Consider the following 15,307-nt stretch of genomic DNA (forward strand, 5'->3'; position numbering starts at 1 on the left):
GAGACACTAAGTAAAAACAAAATAAAGTATTTGGCAGTGTAATCAGGGAGTAACCAGCTTAAATCATCCAACATACCAACGACTGAGGGTCATAGGGAGTGTACTGATGGAACATGTTTAAAAGTGCAGCACTAAGTGACTTTAGTGACTAGTGACTCTCTGTTGTTGTAAATAGTGTATGTATGCAACATCTGTCACTGGACTTACTACAAAGTGTGTAGATGATGTAAAAATGTGCACACTTCCAAACCCAAAACCTGCATAACCATTAAAGTAAAAAGTCTGCTGAGGAGCTTCAACCTAGAAACACTTTTACTTTTATTTTATTCCCCACAAACAGACGCACCATAAAAATGTATGCAAAACAGAGAACAGGCATTATAATATTATAATATGTAATCCAGGTGCATATTGCTTGAACGACGACATCTGCAGACAATCAGCCCTACTCAACAACCCACTCCAGCAAAGTCATGTGATTAACTCCACCCTCACTCCTCTAGCATCATCATCACCATAGATTCTGTTATGATTTATCTACACTAAAATATTGTTTAAATATTGTGAGGACATCAAATTATGGTCCTATCAAAATGAACCCAGTTTCAAAACCAGTTTTGTAGAATGAATATGACAAGAAATAAGCCTCATCAACTTAGTGGTATTTTTAAATGGACTGAACTACATACATTCTTCAACATTCAAATTAATCAATTTGCTTAAATGCAAAGCTCATCATTTCCTAGTTCACAGATAACATGTCCAGAGGAGTCTGCCTTAGAAATGCCCTTTCACTTTTATTGTCTTATATTGAGAATTTTATATCCATTAATTACAACCATAAACAGTATTGCTTTAGATAAGATAAAAAGTTGATGAGAAAAAGAAAAGAGGAAGTGTTTAGCAGTACGCTGCAAAAACTCCAAAAGTATAATCTGTCCATGATAATGTCTGATCACATTAATCTAATAACTAGCATTTAGAAAGACATAGGATGTCTTTATTATATCATAAGGTTAATTAATTGCAAATAAGATATGAGACAGATATGAAGGACCTGATGTGTGCACTAAGCCAATGGCTACTGGCTACTGTAGCAGGTTTTCCGTCCATCAGGTTTTTGTACTTGAAAAAAGAAAAAGCTGAAAATGTAGAAAAACACCAAATATTATGGAGAGACTTTTATGACAGAACAAGGTAGAATATTACTAAAGTCAAACTGTTAAAAATAGTGATAGAAAAGGGTTTTCTTGATGTAGCGAGCTGTAAGTAACATTATTCTCGAGTGGGCAATGACTGGACACAACAAGCCTTATGGATAATATGATTATAACACACAGGATGCTTTTAATATTTTAAAAAGTTGACTCTAAAGCTTGTCTCAAAAAGGTCTCTGCACTGCTTTCTGTGGGTTGTCTGGTGTGTTTGTGTTCCCACATGGTGGACGTCGTCAAGGTAGCGTAGAAATTTCAGCCCTCATTAGTTGGGCCACTGTTTGTCCTGCCCACCATCTCTGAACTGCAAACAATAGTTATAAAACATTGTAAATGGCTGGAAAGGTGATTCTGTTAAAAGTAGAAGACTAAGTTAAATCTCTCCATTTTCCTTTTTTAAAGCTGTTCCTTATAATGGTACCCTATATTACCCAAAGTCTTTAAATACTGTAATGAATGTAAATAAGACTTATTTTATAGTCATATTTGGTCATGATTTTCCATCTTTAAGTGCATCCTCTCTGACTTTGACACCACTGGCTCCACGAGGAAGTGATTTTTTTCTGCGGCTATAATGGAGGGATTCTTTGTCTGCTCTGTGCAAAGTATCTCCTGGTGTCCTACAAGTCTAATGATTGGGTCCTATTCTCTTCTCAGTTTACACCTGCTTACTAGAGGTAATTTTCACACATGGGTGCTTTTGTGCTTATGACACTCATTCTTACTTTTGTTCCTTCAGAAACACAGGTCCTGTCATCTGATTGTAGATATCAGCCCATCATATAACGATCAATCTAGCAAACAGAACTATTCTTCATTCCAGGAGATACAGTTTCCTTTGAGAACCATTTATGTTTGAAAGAAATCTGAAGCATGAATGACATAAATGTAAATGTAATTGAAACACAGTTTAATCTCTTATTCCAAATTGAGTTAATTAGCTAAGACATGTTTAATGTCTAAAGTTTGTATCACATATACTGTATGTATTATGTATCACCATGCATTGCTAGCAATGTTAACGTGGGACTAAAAGGTGGGAAAACATAAATAAATCAATTGTGGTGAACTCCAATATATGTATATACAGCTCTGGAAAATAAGAGACACTTCAGTTTCTGCTTCAGTTTCTCTTATTTGCTTTTTGCTTGAGTAAAAATTAACATTTTTGTTTTATTCTATAAACTATGGACAAAATTTCTCCCAAATTCCAGTATATATATATATTTCAATATATTGTCATTTAGAGCATTTATTTGCAGAAAATAAGAAATGGCTGAAATAACAAAAAAAGATGCAGAAGTGTCAGACCTCACATAATGCAAAGAAAAGAAAGTTCATATTCATAAAGTTTGAAGAGTTCAGAAATCAATATTTGGTGAAATAACCCTGGTTTTTAATCACAGCTTTTATACATCTTGGCATGTTTGCCTCCACCAGTCTTACACACTGCTTTTGGATAACTTTATGCCACTCCTGGTGCAAAAAATCAAGCAGTTCAGCTTGGTTTGATGTCTTGTGATCATACATATTTTTTTTCCAGAGCAGTATATGTGGGGGAGGGGCACAAATCTTAGGATCTGTTCCTGTAAATAAAGATAGAATATTGGGACATTATTTTTATTATTATTATCTCCTTATATATGTTTACCTTTGTTCAATGTCCTCTTTTCATGTGACATACTCTCCACACAGCTCCTGACATGAACTTTAGCCCATCATGCTTATGTATCTTAGCGTAACAACAAGTCCTGGAGGCTTTCCATGTAGTTACTAATTAACACCAACAGACAATAAGCATATTGGTGATCTAAGACAGTGTATTTGGTTTTTAGCTCTATGCACATAATATGCAAAACAACACAAACTATTAGTAACATTATCTGAGTTGAGCTAAGCATCTTAGCACACCCAACTCAAATCAGGCCTATGTAACTCACAGTGCTCAGTCGGTTAGCTGCTCCACACTTTATCTGTTCTCCAATTGACTCCTCACACATACATCATTTTATCTACTCAGAAATGGTAAACTTGGAAATATCTAAACATTTTAATAATTAACAAGGAGCTGCTATAATGGAAATGTACTCTTTGCATTTATGTCCAATGCTGTTACTGTCTTAGACATATGCTGTTATCAGTCTTCTGAAATGATGTGGTTATAGCACTTACATAACATTGATACCAGTGTAATGATTCAGCAGTGGCAGAAAGTTCTAGAAAATGAGCCACACTGCCTGACACTAGTACATTTCCACTGTAATGAAGAATGTCTTATTATTAAGGCATTATTCAAATTTAATTCCTCAGACCTTTTTATCTGTCAAAATTGTATGTGAACTTTATGGTGCATTGTCAAGATTGTCAAAGCAAGATAACGTTGCATTTTATCTTAAAATAACAGCTTCAAAATCATTGCGATTTTGAGGCATGTCCTTAGTAAGACTGTCCTTCTTAGTGGCCTATTCATCCTATTCATCACACATATGGAATAATTTAACAAGGCTTTTTGATTTTTGCAAATCTCACATTTTATTAAAAACTCTTCTTCGGTTTCCACCAGTTCATCCTATTTTTGGGGTGCAATGATTTTCTTCTTCCTTTGTGTTGTAAGTGTGCAGAGAACAAGGTATGATACACTGGAACAAGCATAGCTTAACAGAGCATGACCTACTGTGATGTTTGTGAAAGTAGAGCATAGACTACATATTGTTGCAACTCTGTTTTCACCGGCACACTGCTAATCGCACCATGTAGCTCTGGTGAAGCGAGCAGGAAAACACTCTCAAGAAATGCATATTGCGTCATATCCTTGCAAGATTAAATATTATTAATTTACCATATCAGTCCACAAGCTTCTTTAACTTTCAATGATGGTTTTATATCTCCTAGCTTGTCATTGAATGGTGTTGAAAAGCTGCTTTAAAAGACTTCTTGACAGTGGTGATGGTAAGAGCTAGGGGTCATGTGTAGAATCCATAAATAAGCAATCCAAAATCCAGTCAAAAGTTGTATAACACTCCCAATCTTCTCAGTATTCAACTAGCAGTTATGAACTGCCCAGGCACTGCATTCCAGCATTTTTACAATCCTAAAAACTACATTCCTAAGGTGTTGTCATGTGAACTGACTAGGTGTTGAGTTTCAAAAACGTTTTGTAATGCTGTTTTGAATTTGAATTTGTCCGACATCTCTCTGTACCAGACCTCTTTAGTTTTAGTCTTTAGATTTTGTAGAAAAAAAAGGTTCTGTTATTTTTATAGAAATCTGAATGTACAGCATTCTGTGACAAACTGCAGCAGCATAATTTACTGCAATCGCTACATATCAGCAATACTTTTTTAATTAATTCCTTTTTTATTATTTATTTTAAACACTTTTAGTCTTAGTTCCTGTAAAAACTTGCGTTCTAAAACTTTTGGTCAGTACTATTTTTAACTACTTCCGTCTAACAACGATTTGCATGTACTTCTCTAAAGCATGTTGCAAGCCAAAGCTTTACCGCAAAACCGTTATGAAATGTATGTCTCAAACATCAGTAAGTGCTTTCAGTGAGGAGGCCTTTAAAGGTATTACATGTTCTGGATGTGGCTCCTATCATGATCAACGAAGCAACATCTAAATTTGTAATTTCTGGACACAATATTTTGAAACATTGAATAAAAAAATTGCTCAGTGTGATTTTATTAGAACTTTTCTATGGAAATTTCCACTGGTGCACTGAAACAACACATTTGATAAGAATAGTTACATAAATTATAAATACACGTACATTACACAAAAAAAAACAAATAATGATATTAACAGTAAGAGACATTTAAACAAGGAAAATGTACTGAAAATAAATACTGTCCAATATATTTTAATACTTAATAGTAAATACACTTTACCTTCTCCATTTCTGCTTTGCTTTCACACATTTCATGCACAGAGTGTGTGTGTTGTTTGGTTTTAAAGGACGTGTCAGAACTACCCCAAGTAGTAGATCAGTGTGACCCATGCAAGGTACCCCTCAGGGCCGTCTTAAAATTCATTAGATGAACTTCAGCTTTTTTAGACTTCCACCACCAAGATAAACTGCTCCATACATATGTTGCAAAAACACATATGGCAAGAACCTGGTTTGTAGATCATTTGCATAAAGTACACAGATTGTTCTGGATCTCCTTGTGTTGTAAATGTTTGACCACTGTATCAATAATAAAAGCAGCTCCAGGGTATTTTTCTGTTTATGACTGAAAGGTACATTTTAGAGGCCAGTGTGCATAAGGGGAAAACATATACAACACTTCATGCTTAGTCTTCTTTAACCTTTGATCTGGCTTCAGCCTCAGTTTATTTCTGCAAAGACAATTAAGGAAAATTAATTGGTAAAAAACACAGCAGCACACACAGTTAACATCTGAAAAACACCATAAAGCAGTTGGCATTCAATATAGTAAATACATTTTTTTACATATCTGTGACAACAGTCAGGGACAAATTTCTGAGGGAGATGGACTCCTGGAAGCACTCCCAGGTAACCTTTTAGGATTTTTTCTAATGTTTCAAATATTAGAATAAAACGCAAATAGAACATACATTCAAGTAAAACCAGTGTCTAGAATGTACTGTTGATCAGTATAGCTACTGATATGTATAGCTATATGATTTCTCTGTGAATACAAGGCACTGCTTGGATTTGTTCAGTTTCACCAGCAGCTAACCTGATGAAACACTGATATGATAAACTGAAGGTGGAAAAACTGGGGTGCTCAATGTATCATAAAAAGTATATAAATTAAATATCATTTTCCTAGATGATTTAGATTTTTGCACAGCAGTGTGTATGAGCTGAAAGTCTTATATTAATTCACTACAATTATTTATCCAAAGCATAGTCTAGGATTAGTAGACAGGTAGCAATGCTGGTGTTCTAATAGTCAGTGCAGAATGTGAAGCTACCCTGACGAAACTGTTATCAAATTTGTTTTAATTAGAACTTCTTATGGTCTCACCTCCTTACTGTCAGATTTTCTCTTCCACAAACTCTCCGCAAATGTGGGTCCCTGTGAAACCCAGGAGGATATCTGATCTTTGCTTATCTGAAATAAAAAATAAAAAATAATACTTTCTTATAAATGAAAAAAATCTGAACTTAATATACATTAAAATGATTTTCAAATATGTAAAATTCAAACCTTGACAAATAGTAAACACCAAGTTTAAGATATGAGGTTCTGTTCACCACTGAAGATTTATGCTTCAAAACTGTAACATCAGTGACAGGTTTCAACATACTAATAAAGAAATTAATATCACTCATAGGGAAAAAGGCACAGAGCTAGAATTTGTGATGCACAGAAATCACACAGACTCTCACTGGAATTACCAGTCTCTGACCAGTGCTGACAACAGGTGATACCTGGATGACCCTATTTTCTTTATATGGCTCAGCAGGCAAATGGAAAAATCCTCAAAATACCACACTCCACCCTCTTTTTCCACATGAGGGCACCGCTCAGGACAAGTGCAGGAAGGAAGGGCTGGTTATACTAGAGCACATGTCACACGTCACAGCACACTTTCCACCAGGACCATCATTCATCAAGCTGGGTGCAAAAAAAGTCTTGTCTTAGGTTAACTTGCCTTTGCCACAGAGGCTGCATGCTGTGGGTAAAACAGGGAGGCACTCAGAGTCATCAGGCCAGCGGGGTATAGAAGTCTTTTCACTCTGCAGCCTTCAAATACATTAAACACACTTATTAGTAACAGAGAAAACAACATTATCAACAAGAATAGAGCAAAATACACAATATACTATTTTACTCTTACTTTTGGCAAGGTAAAGTCCAAGGATTCCAGAGAAACCCACAATACCAACACTTGGGTAGAACCCAGGCGGAGGGTTACTTAGAAATTCATAGCTTTCTGAAATAAAGATATCAAATAATATTATTAAATTAATGTGGTGAACATACTGTACAGGATATATTCAGGTTGTACATCTCTGCTACAACTGTAATGATCAGTTTTAAATAAACACAATGGTGATTATTTAGGGCCAACACACTGTCTGCATAACTGTTAGGCAGGTTGTATTTTTGAAGATATATATGTGTACATAATTACTGGGCAAATATAAGTATGCAGAATTATTATGTAACTAAATGAAAGAATGAAAATTTCCACCATACTCGTTCATTTTCACATTTTACAGTGGACATCTCCACTCATCTTTTCAATAGCAGTCATAAGTCTTTCATTTATGGAGATTTATATTTATAGTTTCTTAATCTGTTAATCTGTTGATGAGCAAACATTTTGTGCATGTTGTTCAGAGAGGTTTACTGTTTTCCTTTACTGTAAATCTCCAATTTATGAAGGGTCTACAAGTTTTCAACAGGCTTTAGGTCAGTGAGAAAGGGGGCATCTTTTAGGCCTTTACTGGCTAGCCACACAGGGGAGTGCCTCGATGCATGTGATGGAGCACTGTCCTGCCTGCACAGCCTTCCCTATCTTGGCCATGTCTCTGAATACTGAACACCCAGTACTTCTGGGCTCTCCAGGTAGGAAAGTTCTGGAATATGAAACTACTGGAGGATAATGGGTTCCTGGTCAGTTTGATTTTTCTCAAATCTTTGACAGCTTATTTGCAACTTTTTTCTTGACACACTTCTTGCCGCCCTGCTTACCATTTGCAACAAAATGTTTAATGGTTCTGTGATTACGCCCCAATATCTTAGCAATTTCAAATGTGTTGCATCATCAGCAACCAGAAGAGCCTGTTCAGTGACAGACTGCTCCTCCCCAAATGCAGGACCAAAAGACTCCGAAACTCCTTTGTCCATCATGCCATCAGACTTTACAATTCCTCCCCTGGGGGAAGGAGGAGTAACAGGAGGACAGAGGATGAGGAGGAGCAGTAGCAACTCAAATGGACTAAGTGCAATAAAATAACACATACGGAATAAGTGCAATAAAAATTCTATTCAAATACATTCACTGCATATTTATATTTATAGTTATACTAATTATATTTGCTGATTTATACTTTTGTCTACTTGCTTTGCACTTTATATTGTTTATATACACTTTATATACACCTACTCTTTGTTTCTATCTGTGTGTACTGTATTGATGCTGCTACTGGAACCCTAATTTCCCTGAGGGAACCTCCCAAGGGATCAAAAGATGTTCCATCCATCCATCCATCCATCCATCCATCCATCCATCCATCCATCTCTCTGAAAGACATTTTTTTAATTTTGAGTAGGTTAAATCTCTTTATTCTTGAGGAAAAGAAGCTGCTTTATAATTATGTGCACCTTGATATTGATTGTTAATCACCTGTCTCATAACCAGTACACAAACACACATCTGACACATCTGATATGCTTAAACCCAATAATCATTTAACTTTATATGATGTTATGTAATAACAAAAGTTTGGGAGAAGGACCACGCCCGAACTCTACGTTCTAACTCCACCCCGTATCAATCAACCGTCCTATAAATACCTCCCCTAACTAACTATCTCTCGTGACGAAAACTTCGCAACCCACCTCCTCCCCAACAACCCCCTTTTTTCTACTCTTCCACTTCTCATTAAATAAAAAGGGGGGGATATAACTGCACGCTTCTTCAGCACGCAGTTCAGAACTCCAGCCCAAATTTCCCCGAGTTCCCTCCCCTTTTTCTTCCTTTTCTACTTCTATAAGGCGTGGTCCGCACTTAGCAAAATAGCAGTTGGAAAATATGCCAAATACAAAATATGCACAATACAATAGTTAAATGTTAAATGTATTCACCTTTTACAGTCTGTATAGATGTATCAACACCAGGTTCTATGGTCTTATAAAACACCTGAAAAAAGTACAAAATGTTGGACAACAGCATAATAAAACACAAAACCTTACTGACACATAAATACACACAAAAATAAAATGACAAAATTACTAATTACCTCAGCTCTATCCATGCCATATGATATCTTCTCCTAAAATGTGATTAACATTTTTTTAAGTGGGTAGTATGCACAAACAGTTGTAACCTGACAGACATAATAAATACTCAGTGAGGCAGAAACCCTAAATTTCTTGAAACATGGTTAATACTCTCACATGCAATTACCTGACACCATGATGTGTATGGTTCTGCTGATTTCCTCAGTGATGCTACACCCTGCTCCACATGGCCAACTTCTTGCTCCACATACTTGGCTTGTGATTGTGGTGTTGTATAAAGGGAAAGCTGAAACACGGAGATTTAAACTGACATCAGTACATTACAGCAATTTATATGTAATATACTTATTTGTGACAGGCTGGCCCTAACGGAAATGCAACAAGTATAGGATACTACTTCAGAAGTGATGCCCATGAGTGATTTAACTCATAAGGGACAAGTCAGCCCTCTAGTGGGGCTTTTCCACTGCAAGGTGACTACACTACTCAACTCCACTCCACTCACTCTTAGTGTTCAGTGCAGTCATACTTCAGGACCAGTGAGTGAGGCGAAAGCAGTAATAGCAATAGCAAGAATAATTATGGGTAACTGATCATTTTTGCTACAATGATGGATATTGTACAACAGCAAAGTATTATAAAATGCAATTATACAAAACCAACCACAGTCCAAACCCAAATTGTGCACTCACAGTTCTATAATCCACATTAGTGTGTGTGCATAAAAGGTCTGTGAGGCTGTAAGACAAGGGTGGGAAACTCCGGTCCTGGAGGGCACAGTTCCTGCAGTTTTTATGCTTTTCCTGCTCGGTCATGCTTGATTTAACTGATTCATTAAATGCCAGATTTAGAAGGTGTGTTAGAGCAGGAAAATCAACAAACTGTGCTGGACTCTGGCCCTCAGTTCCCACCCTTGCTGTAGGGTGTCCTATTTCTCATTGTGCAGATTAAAATGGTACTCACAAGCACACTTTATATGCCCTTATTATGACCTCTGGCATGGACAGCATCTGTGCAGACTTAAAATTGCCTATTATCCAATCCCAGTGGAGAGATTTGCTGTCATCTGTCTAGCCAATATGTTGTAGAGAAAGATATTAATAAATGGGAATAAAATAATTGCTTGTACATTAATTTGGTTACTGAACTTTACTGTGTGTAGTAACTTATGCCAATGTAAATAAGCAAATAGTTTATATAAAAATACAAATGATTGATATTGCTGGTACGAAACTTGGGCAGCATTTCACATCATATACATATTTAACCCAAGTATTAATACTTAAAATGTCCTGCCCCATAGGTCTGCATGTTGTTAACATCATTAAAGTGTGGATTTTGAGAAGGACCTAAGGACTTAAGGCACCATTTGGGACTGAGCTCAGAAGGGAGCCTGTGCAGACTGAAGGAAAAAGAGCACAGGCTCAACTGCTTCCTGGCAAAAGCATTTTTTACACTGTATGCCACCTTATAAACAATGTAAATAGCTGTTATGGAAAAAAAAAATAAAACAGTACCTCATCGACCATTAGGGAGGGACGGCTGTCCTCAGCATCACTGGCAGCAAGAACTGTTCCTGACATGAGGTAAAGAGTGCCAGACACTGCCACTGGCAATGCCGCCTAATACATAAAGAAAACAGATATGCACAAAAACTTACTATTTTCTTGCTTTGACTATTAATAAATAAGGTCTACCTTAAAGTAAGGCTGGGTAATATTGTGTAAAAAAAATAATAATAATAATAAAAAAAAATAATAATAATCTAATTTCTTTTAAATATATGAGCGATAATCAAATTAGATTTTAGGTCTTACATAAAAACTTTTTTTTTTTTGTAAACAGACAGCACCATTTTCTAAAGTAATGCACAGGCTATTATTCCCTTTATATTCAATATCAATTTTATTTTCAAATTCATTATTTAATGTTTTAACAAACATGTTAATAACATATTTTAGTAGAAAGCAGATCTCTTCAGCCTTACATGCAGCTTTTAAATTAAACACAAATATATCCTCTTGTATTTCAGTCAAGGAAAATATATGAAAATATGAATATATGAAAAAATATGAAAACCACTGCCACATAAAAGAGTTATTCACAGGTTTCTGACTGAAGAAAATGTCTATAAACTGAGATTCCCTCTGACAGCTTCTATAAGTAGTTAAAGATGTACAATCTCCCAGCCCAACCTTTAAAAGGGTTCACTTTAAAATACTGGAGCTTTTTAGGTGGAAGAGACAGCTGGAAAATGAAGCTAGGTTCAGCTTAGTTTAATTTTAACCCATGTAATTTATATGAAAAAAGAAAACAATATAAGCTCGTGCCAAATAGTATATATTTTCTGCATCAATTTCAGCACTAAAACCTAGCTAAATTATCTAGCTACAGTGCTAAAAGCCAGTTGATTAGCTGAATATATATAAAGTATATTTTCACAATAAAGAACTGTGTGTGAAATGGACCCCTCCATTTATCTTACATTAACTACCTGCCTGTTGAAGATAGCATTAGCTAGCAGCTAACCTAATTTAGCTATGTTCATAGCTCCTCTCATCAGCAGCAGTAGCGCAGCATCTTTTATACAGACCAGGGTTTTTATATATCACAGTTCTTATATATTAATCAGCACAGCTGTTCAGCCTGCTGTTCGTATATTTACCTTCAAGAGTCTCCCACTGTTCAACATTCCCACTGTTATTAAGGAAAAATCACTACTACGGCAAGCCAGAGGCATCAATCCTCCCCCCACCCAAGAAAGCAGAAAAGGCGTTTTTGTTATTGTAACAGCTACGTGTTTTAACCCTTTCAGACCCTGAAAACCCTTTTTACTGCTTAGGGGTGATTTGTGATATAAAAAAAAGTTATATAAAAATGATATTTTATAGAGATATATTACATAGATATATTATGTTTTTCATCACTGGAACATAATTCAAGTCTGAAAGGGTTCAGGGCCTTTTATGTTCTGTGAATATCAGCTTAAAGAAAAAAAGACGGCTAAACACGCTTTTACGAGTCCAGGCTGATCGCTAAATATTGATACCAAATTCTAAATTTATTCAGGTTTTTATGTTTAAAGCTAATACATGTTTTTTTCCTTATTGTTGGCACAAACTGTTAATTTAAAAACCTGACATCTTATCTCAAGCACTAACCAAACACATCTATATTGTCGGTAAAAGTTCATGTAACAACGTCTTGCCGATATTCAGCAAGATTGCTATATCAAATATACCAATATTTGATATAGCATTTATAGTAAAAAAAAACAAACAACAAAAACAAAAATAGTTTGTGTAATTTTAAAGAGAGACAGGTCTGAAAAGGTTACAATCTCAGCAAAACGGTTTAATTATGATATGTAGCTACACGAAAATATACAAAAACCTCCAAGAAGGACAAAAATATAAATGTAAGATATAGGCCCCTTAACACCCCAGAATCCATTGTCAGACCTTCAGCATTAAGAATGTTTGCCAACCAAAGACAAAATTGCTCTATGTAGTTTGGCACAATGATTATCAGTTATCAGTTGTATCATTTTGAAGCTTTAAACACGTTATGTATGTGGCTCAATATCTCATAAAATACCCTTTATTAATCCCAAAGGTGAAATTAATTATTAGAGAAATAACTAATTATTAGGGAAATTAGAAAGGAATTGTGCTTTTTAAAAATTATTTTTAAACGATATTTTCCATCTGAACCAACATTGCAAAGAAATAAAACAATTAACACTGCATTAACACTTCTACTCTCCTGGAGTTGTTTTCCTCATACATTTCAACAGGCTATTCTTTAATAGTTTACTGGTGGGGGCACAATGTCAGTGTCTTTTGGTGTTAATGGATTGGAAAGCACTATTCCAAACTTGTCCTTCAGTAATTCTGTTATTTCTTGATCTGAAAGGTCAGTTTTGGTTTGGCTCGGCTGGTCCTTCTTATCAGACAAGCTGTTGATGATGAGTTTGCGGCCTATGATTGTAATCCTTCCATTGGGCAGCAGTAGGGAGCATAAGGACTTGCAGACGAAGACTGAGTGGATGGAGGTCTGGTGGTAGTGACACATGGCGTTGAAATCTTCCCTCTGACGTGGTTCAAAGGTGAATTTGTAGAGTGCCCTCCATGCAGTGTCCTCCTTTGGGTTCTTTATGGCATCAATCTCAGACATTTCCACGTACATCAGCTGAGCTTCAGTCCTTAGACGATACAGTCCATGGGTCTGCTTTTGGGGACCGTCTGTCTCGAGAGAAAGAGGGAGCTGGAAACCAGAGCCAAAGCCCACATCACAGAGCCACCTGTGACCTTCAAGGGTCACCATTGAGATGAAGTGGTCAAAGGGTGGTCCATAGGCCCCTGTGAAGCGGTTCTTCACCTGTGCAGAGAGAATGTGGACCTCAAAACCCAGCTGACACAGAAGCCACCAGAAGAGGCCGTTTAATTCATAGCAGAACCCTCCTCTCCTGTTCACCACTATTTTCTGGTAGAGCAGAGGAAGGTCCAGGCTGAGCGGCTCCCCCGAATGAACGGAGAGGTTCTCGAAAGGAACCGCCAGCAGGTGGTTTAGGTGAAGGCACCTCAGCGTCTCCAGAGTCGGAGAACAGGGAGAGGGGCAGCCGATACGAGCTAAATACCTATCAACATCCATTCTTCTGAAGAGAAAACCCAGCAGACGTGCCTGTAGAACTTCACTAACTCACCACTTTTAGCTGAAAACAGGAAAAGAAAGAAACGCTTCCAGGTTCAGAGTAACAAAAAACACTACAGCTAACCTGTAACCCTCAGTGGAGCTTGGCTCATTCAGCCAGACTGTCGCTTTATATAACTAGAAAATGCCAGATCTGTGACAAAATAGTTCTAAATTTAAGTTCAGACACAGAGAAAAACACGAGCCGTGCAGTTTGGCACACAGCCGAGTTTCAGCAGGTCAGCTAACGCTAGATACTGTAGATAGACAGCTTAAAGTCCAGAAAACTCCCACAGAACACTGACCTTTGAGTTTGGGTGTGTGAGATGTTTGTTTTCCTACACCACTCTTTCTTTTTCCCCCAGTGTCTGAGATGTGTGCACGGCTCGTGTTTTTCCAGTCCACCTTAAAAACACGTAATACCAATGGTGCGCCAGTAGAGAGCGGGATTGGGCCGAGCAAGACGACTTTGGCATTCAAGGAATGTTCAGCTCTGGAAAGAAATATGAGTTCACTTTCTGAATCAGTTTTTTTGATTTTGCTAGTTATAGGTATATGTTTGAGTAAAATGAACACTGATGTTTTATTCTAAAAACTACGGACATTTAGGTAATTTATTTTCAGAAAATGAGCTTAAATAATGTAGAAAACAAGTTAATAAGAGTTCTAAAATCAATATTTGGTGCAATAACCCTGGTTTTATCACAGTTTTCATGCATCTTTGCATGTTCTCCTCCACCAGCCTTACACACTGCTTTTGAAAAATTTTATGCCACTCCTGTTGGAAAAATTCAAGCAGTTTAGCTTGGTTTGATGGCTTGTCATTATCCACCTTCTTCTTGATTTTATAGGTTTTCAATCTGGTAAAATCAAAGAAAATCATTTTTAAGTGGTCTCTCCAAAGCTGTACATTGAGAATAAATCTGCGTACTTCCAGTTGTCCTAACTCCAGATTATCAAATACTCTGTTGAATTTGACACCACATTATAAAAATACACCATTACAATATTACTGTATAAGACGCTGGCGATTGAGAAGCTAACTTCAGCCTTGTCTTCTTGTTCTTGTTTCTCCTTCTTTTAAGCTTTACAACTGAAAGGGGCAACAAAATATGTAACTTTTATGTGCTTGGGTTTTTTTCTTTTACACACTGCTTTTGGACAACTTCATGCCACTTCTTGTATTTGTGTCTCTATTATTTGTGATGTTCCAATACAAACAAAAGAAATTAACATATGTATAATAAAATATGCGTAAATGCGTGTTTTGGATAATTGCATTTTCTGGAAGAATTTCAGCAGTGGCAACAATTTTGGCCATGACTGTATGTGTTTTATTCTAATACTTGTTTGTGTGATGACTACAGGTTATCCAAGCAGACCATGTGCCACTGTTTTGAGTTCCTCTGATTCAGAGTAAGTCATTATGATGAACAGAACACAGTTATAAGGCAC

General features: G+C 36.5%; 2 protein-coding genes across 3 annotated transcripts; both read right to left on the minus strand.

Moving 5' to 3' along the window:
* Window positions 1-4,874: 4,874 nt before the first annotated feature.
* On the minus strand, window positions 4,875-14,260 carry apoob (apolipoprotein O, b). Of its 2 annotated transcripts, none has more exons than XM_007248977.4 (9): window positions 14,158-14,260; window positions 10,678-10,782; window positions 9,327-9,446; window positions 9,160-9,192; window positions 9,005-9,059; window positions 7,029-7,124; window positions 6,843-6,934; window positions 6,212-6,298; window positions 4,875-5,555 (listed from the first exon to the last, which is right to left on the minus strand). In XM_007248977.4, exons 2-9 carry the CDS (start codon window positions 10,741-10,743, stop codon window positions 5,550-5,552), a joined length of 555 nt encoding a protein of 184 aa, XP_007249039.2. In that variant the 5' UTR covers window positions 10,744-10,782; window positions 14,158-14,260; the 3' UTR covers window positions 4,875-5,549. The 2 variants fall into 2 exon arrangements, with proteins under 2 accessions (XP_007249039.2, XP_007249038.2); XM_007248976.4 differs by lacking the exon at window positions 14,158-14,260 and adding an exon at window positions 11,826-12,018.
* Window positions 12,494-14,151, minus strand: LOC103028449 (arylamine N-acetyltransferase 1-like). The gene has a single exon (XM_007248978.4). The coding sequence runs from the start codon at window positions 13,811-13,813 to the stop codon at window positions 12,965-12,967; it is 849 nt and encodes a 282-aa protein (XP_007249040.2). The 5' UTR covers window positions 13,814-14,151; the 3' UTR covers window positions 12,494-12,964.
* Window positions 14,261-15,307: the final 1,047 nt, after the last annotated feature.

Source organism: Astyanax mexicanus, chromosome 1, assembly GCF_023375975.1.
Source record: "Astyanax mexicanus isolate ESR-SI-001 chromosome 1, AstMex3_surface, whole genome shotgun sequence".
Lineage (NCBI taxonomy): Eukaryota > Metazoa > Chordata > Actinopteri > Characiformes > Acestrorhamphidae > Astyanax > Astyanax mexicanus.